General features: G+C 52.1%; 1 protein-coding gene across 1 annotated transcript in view; it reads left to right on the forward strand.

Moving 5' to 3' along the window:
* Positions 1-5,834: 5,834 nt before the first annotated feature.
* The window catches only part of LOC107118711 (rho GTPase-activating protein 4-like), a gene marked incomplete at both ends in the record, with an annotated part of 4,403 nt that continues 2,571 nt past the window's right edge, over positions 5,835-7,666 (forward strand). Inside the window, 3 exons of the mRNA XM_015421065.1 lie at positions 5,835-5,895; positions 6,302-6,379; positions 7,035-7,169. Of these exons, the coding sequence (XP_015276551.1) occupies positions 5,835-5,895; positions 6,302-6,379; positions 7,035-7,169 (274 nt within the window). The remainder of the gene's footprint in view (positions 5,896-6,301; positions 6,380-7,034; positions 7,170-7,666) is intronic.

A 7,666-nucleotide genomic window follows, 5' to 3' on the forward strand; every position in this document is an offset into this window, starting at 1 on the left:
ACCCGGTTCTCGAACTCCTGAACTACCGACCTTCCACAGCCTGCAGTTCAGCGTCTTAACCACTTGAGCTACCGCAGCTCCCCACTGACATATACAGGATTATAAACACAACGTCTGGTATTTGGCACTTACAGCATACCTACAGCAGGGGTACTCAAACGTTTTGAACCTGCAGGCAGGCACCATAGGGAATTCTGCCACGAGGTAGTGGGCACAATCACAAAATGGCTGCTGCAGGAGGCTGGGCCAACTACAAAATATCAGGGATCAAGGTTATATGTTTGGTGTAGTGGTTAAGAGTAGCAGACTCTAATCTAGGGAACCGGGTTTGATTCCCCACTCCTCCACATGCAGCCAGCTGGGTGACCGTGGGTCAGTCACAAGTTCTTTCAGAGCTGTTCTCTCAGGAGCAGTCCTTGAAGGAGCTCTCTCAGCCCCACCTACCTCACAGGGCGTCTATTGTGGGAAGAGGAAGGGAAGGAGATTGTAAGCCGCTCTGAGACTCCTTTGGGTAGTGAAGGGCTGGGTATAAATCAAATCTCCTCCTCCTCCTCCTAGGTAGGTAGCTAAAGGTTTATTGTATAAAGCTATTGGCCATTAATACAGAATACAGCGAGACACTGATAAAAAGTTTAAAACCACTATTACAATCTGGGTTATAATTTGGACACCTTCAAGTAACCTTAAAGGTAAAGGTCTCCCTTGCTCGAAAGCCAGTCGAATCTGACTCTTAGGGTTGTGGTACTCATCTCCGTTTCCAAGCCGAAGAGCCAGCGCTGTCCGAAGACGTTTCCGTGGTCATGTGGCCGGCATGACTAAACACCAAGGCGCACGGAATGCTGTTCCCTTCCCACTGAAGTGGTACCTATTTATCTACTTGCAATTTCTTGCTTTCGAACTGCTAGGTTGGCAGGAGCTGGAACGAGAGACGGGAGCTCACTCCGTCATGCGGCACACCCGGGTCTCGAACTGCTGAACTACTGACCTTCCACAGCCTGCAGTTCAGCGTCTTAACCACTTGAGCCACCGCAGCTCAGATCTAATCTTAGGTGCCGCTAAAGCAAACAAGGAGACTCTGTGGGATAGAGTAGAACCATTTTCTGAAAGCAAGAACGCCGTCTTTTCAGCTTCTGAGCAGTGTTCCCTCTAAGCTGAGTTAGTGTGAGCTAGCTCACAGTTTTTAGCCTCCGGCTCACACATTTTTGTCTTAGCTCAAAAAGGATGGCTCCAGAGCAAACTAATTTATGCAGCAGCCAAATCGCTCGCTCACAACTTTAATGCCAGTAGCTCACTAAGTAGAATTTTTGCTCACCAGACTCCACATGCAGCCAGCTGGGTGACCTTGGGTCAGTCACAAGGTCTTTCAGAGCTGTTCTCTCAGGAGCTTAGCGGGAGCATTGCTTCTGAGTACTACTGCAGTGGGAAGGTGACAGCGTTCCGTGCGCCTTGGTGTTTAGTCATGCCGGCCACATGACCACGGAAACGTCTTCGGACAGCGCTGGCTCTTCGGCTTGGAAACTGAGATGAGCACCGCAACCCTAGAGTCGGACTCGACTGGCTTTCGAGCAAGGGAACCTTTACCTTACTACTACTACTAATAATAATAATGGCAACATGTGGCCCCCATCTGTGGATATCTAAACCTATGAACTGGGGACATACTGACACTAAACAGAGTTTCCTGCATACTTGGGGGATCCTCCAGGTTTTGCAAAACCCCCCCCAAATCTTAAAAAAATACACGGGAGGGGGGTTAAATTCTCTTTCCCCCCCAAGAGGTTGAGGCAGCTGACCCCAGGCCTGGCAGCAGTGGACGCCGGGAGCTGCTCTAACCCGGAGCAGCTCCCAAACACCCCTCCCAGTGCAGCCGGGCTCCAAGATGGGTGGTGGGGCCTATACCAGTGTCAGGCTTGGAGATAGGGGGAAGGTGAGATTCCCCCCTTGCGCCCCACCCCCACTCTTCAACAATTTAAGTTAGAAGCCCTGTTTAGCAAGTCTGCCTTTTAATATGCGTAGCCAATCAGAATCGCTGCTGGGCAAAAGCCCCGCCTAGACCCACCCACTTTCTAAAAGCACTTGGCAGGTGCTCAGAAAGGTGTTGGTAGGTGCTCTGGCGCCCACGGGCACCCTGTTGGGGACCTTTGACCTGCGGACGTATATTTAATAGAGCAGGGGTGTCAAACATGCGGCCCGGGGGGCAGATCAGGCCCCCAGAGGGCTTCTATCAGGCCCCCAGTGGAACTGTCTTCTGCTTCTTCTTCCAGTTCTGCTGCTGCTGCGTCATCGTAGTCTTGCAGCTAACAGATACACACCTGAACAGCATACTCAAGATTGCAACAGCAGGAGATGGGGGAAGGTGAGATTCCCTCCTTGCGCCCCACCCCCATTCTTCAACAATTCAAGTTAGGAGCCCCGTTTAGCAAGTCTGCCTTTTAATATGCGTAGCCAATCAGAATCGCTGCTGGACAAAAGCCCCGCCTAGACCCGCCCACTTTCTAAAAGCACTTGGCAGGTGCTCAGAAAGGTGTTGGTAGGTGCTCTGGCGCCCACGGGCACCCTGTTGGGGACCTTTGACCTGCGGACGTATATTTAATAGAGCAGGGGTGTCAAACATGCGGCCCGGGGGGCAGATCAGGCCCCTGGAGGGCTTCCATCAGGCCCGCAGTGGAACCGGCCGTCTCCTGCTTCCAGTTCTGCTGCCGCTGCTGCATCATAGCTTGCTTCACCAGACTCTCTTAATTGCTCGGCCATTTCATGAACTGTTTGGTGTAGCGGTTAAGTGTGCGGACTCTAATCTGGGAGGACCAGGTTTGATTCCCCACTCCTCCACTTGCACCTGCTGATGTGACCTTGGGTCAGTCACAAGCTCTGGCACAGCTGTCCTTGAAAAAGAGCAGTTTGTGTCAGAGTTCTCTCAGCCCCACCCACCTCACAGAATGTCTGCTGTGGGGAGGGAAAGGGAAAGGAGTTTGTAAGCCGCTCTGAGACTCCAAGTGAAGGGCGGGGTATAAATCCAATCTCTTCTTCTCTTCTTCTTCATGTTTTCCCCTGGGTCCTAGACTCAGAACTCTGAGCATGAGATTTCTGTGGGTGAATGTCCGTAAATCAAAAGTAGGTTTGCAGCTTACAGAGACGCACCTGAACAGCATACTCAAGACTGCAACAGCACAGAGATTTCGATGCAGTAATTCAGAGCAAGAGGTATCAGTTATCAGACTCTGTTAAATAAACAACATATCGCAAGAGGGCTCATGTTTTAAGCATGTTTTTATTTTAAGTTAAAAAAAACACCTTTGTGTTTGTGTCCTTTAGAAAGTTGATATCTCTGCTACCTGGCATTACATTTTATGACACACATGGCCCGGCCCAACAAGGTCTCATTTATGTCAGATCTGGCCCTCATAACAAATGAGTTCGACACCCCTGTAATAGAGGATATTTACTTTGCTCAGATCTTGCCGGGTTTCAAACAGCCGCTTTGTTCTCACCGCCTGTATTCATTTGCGTCATCCCCTCTAATGATCCATCGTTGACTTTTTCAGGGCTCTTTTTGTAGAAAAAGCCCAGCCGGAACTCATTAGCATAATAGGCCACACCCAACACCAGAAACTCATTAGCCTATTGGGCCACACCCCCTGACTGCACCGCTCATTGGCATATTAGGCCATGCCCCCATGTTACCAGAAGTGTGGTCATCCAGCCACACCCAACTTTTGCTTGTTATTCTGTTTACCTTGTTTGTTGTCAAAACCCAGGGCCTTTTTTTGTAGCAGGAACTCCTTTGTACGTTAGGCCACACACCCCTAATGTAGCCAATCCGAATGAGTTTCTGCTGTTGGGTGTGGCCTGTTATGCTAATGAGCTCCTGCTGGGCATGGCCAACTCGGGAGCCAGCCGGAACTCCGTTCCTGTGCGTTCCTGCCCAAAAATAGCCCTGGCTCCAACGATTGTGATTCATCCAGACTACCGATGGAGGGTCTCTGACAGTATGCATTGTTTAAATAACGGGGAAGTTGTAAAGACCCAGGGCGTTGTGGGTTTGCAAGATTTTGGTTGACGCTTGCATGAGATTTCTGCATGTCTGCATAAGCATGGTTCTTGCTGATTTGGGGGATGCCACGCCTCCTCCCCCAATCCTTCCTTTTCCCCGCTTAGTGATTGATTTTTGTGGGTGGGAAAACAGAGCGGTCAGAGGAGAGGACAATACGTTTGGGTATTCCGACGGAATTCTGGGCAGAGGGTAAAGACTCCCATCGCTTGGGGGCCGTGGGTGTGTTCTGCTTCCGGTTTTGCCTTTCGAAACACGCTGCATCAAGGTGATCCCGAAATCTCGGACTCAGATTCCGGCATGGCTAAATCTCCCGGAGACGGCAAGGGGGAGCTATGCTTCTGGAGACCAAAGGGCTATTTCACCCGCCTCCAAAGAACTGGAAACCAGTTCGGTGTAGTGGTTTGGCGTAGTGGTTAGGAGCCGGTTTGGCGTAGTAGTTAGGAGCGCGGGCTCTAATCTGGGAGAGCTGGGTTTGATTCCCCACTCCTCCACATGCAGCTGCCGGGGTGACCTTGGGTCAGTCACAAGTTCTCTCAGAGCTGTTCTCTCAAGACCAGTTCTCTCAGAGCTCTCTCAGCCCCACCTACCTCACAGGCAATGCTCCCTCTAAGCTGTGGAGTCTCGTGAGCACAAATTCTACTTTGTGAGCTACTGCCATTAAAGTTGTGAGTGAGCGATTTGGCTACTGCATAAATCAGCTTGCTCTGGAGCCATCCTTCCTGAGCGAAGACAAAAATGCGTGAGCCGGAGGCTAAAGAACTGTGAGCTAGCTCACACTAACTCAGCTTAGGGGGAACATTGCTCACAGGGTGTCTGTGGTGGGGAGGGGGAGGGGAAAAGGGTAGTGAAGGGCGGGGCATAAATCCAACCTCTTCTTCTTCTTAATGGGCCCTCCAGCTGATCGGCGGGCCACATGCTCCCCGTGGATCAGCTGAAGGGCTGTTTAAATCTTGCAGGAGGGGAGGGAGAGGGGTGGCCAGCAGCGGTCAGGCTTGGGGGTGGATTGGAGCTGACATAAAAATAATGGCTAAGCAGGGTCAACCCTAGGTAGTATTTGGATGGGAGACCGCCAAGGAAGTCCAAGGTTGCTGTGCAGAGGCAGGCAAGGGCAAACCACACCTGTTTGTCTCTGCTCTGACCTAGATGGCCCAGGCTAGCCCCATCTTGTCAGATCTCAGAAGCAAAGCAGGGTCAGTCCTGGTTAGTATTTGGATGGGAGACCGTCAAGGAAGCCCAGGGTTGCTACGCAGAGGCAGGCAACAGCAAAACCACTTCTGTTCGTCTCTTGCCTTGACATGGAGGGCCCAGGCTAGCCCCATCTTGTCAGATCTCAGAAGCAAAGCAGGGTCAGTCCTGGTTAGTATTTGGATGGGAGACCGTCAAGGAAGCCCAGGGTTGCTACACAGGGGCAGGCAACGGCAAACCACCTCTGCTCATCTCTTGCCTTGTCCTGGAGGGCGTAGGTTTGCCCTATCTTGTTAGATCTCAGAAGCGATGCAGAGTTGACCCGGGTTAGTCATTGGACAGGAGACCACCAGGGAAGTCCAGGGTTGCTACGCAGAGGCAGGCAACGGCCAAACCACCTCTGAATGTCTCTTGCCTTGAAAACCATCCAGGGTTGCCATAAATTGGCTGCAACTTGGTGACATTTCCCACCACCGGCAGTGCATTCTGTGCCTTTTACATTCCCCTGTGAACCAGCAGCATACACGTAGCGCCCCTCTCCCTGATGTGCCGTGAAGAAACTGTACCGTGACTTTGTGTTTCCTCCCCATAACTCCAGGGCTCAGGTCAAGCTGTCCCGTTGGTCGTGGAGAGCTGCATTCGTTTCATAAACCTCCACGGTAAGACCTGGGCGCCCCCCCCCCATCACAGCCCCCAGCCACAGCCTGAGGAAAGAAGTCAGACGGAATAGCTCAGTTTTCTGAGCCAGTTTGGCGTAGTGGTTAATTGTGCGGACTGTAATCTGGGAGAACCGGGTCTGATTCCCCACGCCTCCTCCACATGCAGCTGCTGGTGTGACCTTGGGCCAGTCACAAGTTCTCTCAGAGCTGTTCTCTCAGGAGCAGTCCTCGAAAGAGCTGTCTCAGGCCCCACCTACCTCACAGGGTGTCTGTTGTGGGGAGGGGAAAGGGAAAGGAGTTCGTAAGCTGCTCTGAGAACTCCCGAGTGAAGGGCGGGGTATAAATCCAATCTCTTCTTCTTCTTCTCACATCAATATGATCAACCCGCTGTTGTTTCTTTCCCCAGGGCTCCAGCATGAAGGTATTTTTCGGGTGCCGGGATCTCAAGCGCAGGTGGCTGAGATCCGGAATGCCTTTGAGAAAGGTGAGCATATTGGGTGAAAGGTAATACACACACACACACACACACACACACACACACACATACAGTGGTCGTAGAAAAAGAGGTGCCGGAGCTCATTAGCATAACTCATTAGCATCTCATTTGCATATGCCACACCCGCTGACATCATCGGAAGTGTGTCAGTAGGCAACACCCACCGCTCAGGCTCCACTGGACTGTTTTGGATTGCTAGCTATTTTGGGAAAAAAAAAGGTTGTCTGGTTGTTTGGGGGGGGGGGGGGACATGTAGATCTGTCCTCGCAGAGGAGGGAGAACTTGTACCTGAATAAAACTTGGTCTTAAAGGTGCCACTGGACTGTTTTGGACCGGGGAGCCAGGGGGAGCTCTGCAACTTACCTGGCTGCTTCTTGCTCTGCCGGAGGGCTGCTGGGAGCAGGGGGCGGGGCTTGTTGCATGTGCCCGCCCCCTGGTCTCTTTGCTGCCGGAGCTCCGCTCCTGTGCGCTCCTGCAGGAAATGACCCCTGCACCCCACCAATGTAAAAACTCAGGAGGAGTTTTCCCTGGTCTGGCAATTTCTTCAGAGGCATAAGAAGCTCTACCGGGTTGGGGGGTACTGTGTGAGTTCATTACGGAGGGGAAAGCAAATGCCGTAATGCCTTTTCCCCCCTTTCACCAGGCGAGGACCCCCTGGCTGACGGCTTCATGCAACACGACTTGGATTCGGTGGCGGGAGTGCTGAAGTTGTATTTCCGGGGACTGGAGAAACCCCTATTTCCCAGCGACATTGTCCCAGAGCTGCTGGCCACGGCCCGTAAGTCTGTGTGTTTAGAGCTACGTCTGGTCTTGCCTGGTCATAGATGACCTCTGTTTCATGTGGTGAGTGCACTGCATGGCATTGGGCATTTGGACTTCTCAAAGAATGCCCTCTCAAATCAACATCAAGTACGGCTTGTCGCCCTCTGCAGAGCTGAGGCTGCTGTGCCGTACAGACTGGGATTTGGGGGCAGGATGTGTGCTGTGCCTTATCTACTGGCCCGCTGGACTGAACACACATAAGAACGTAAGAGAGGCCATGTTGGATCAGGACAGTGGTCCATCCAGTCCAACACTCTGTGTCACACAGTGGCCAAAAATACCAGGTGCCCTCAGGAGGTCCACCAGCGGGGCCAGGACACTAGAAGCTCTCCCACTGTTGCCCCCCCCAGCACTAAGAATACAGAGCATCACTTGACCCAGACATAAGAAGAAGAAGAGATTGGATTTATACTCAGCCATTCACTACCCAAAGGAGTCTCTGAGCGGCTGAAC

This window comes from Gekko japonicus, unplaced genomic scaffold, assembly GCF_001447785.1.
Source record: "Gekko japonicus isolate JY-2015 unplaced genomic scaffold, Gekko_japonicus_V1.1 scaffold7238, whole genome shotgun sequence".
Taxonomy (NCBI): Eukaryota; Metazoa; Chordata; class Lepidosauria; order Squamata; family Gekkonidae; genus Gekko; species Gekko japonicus.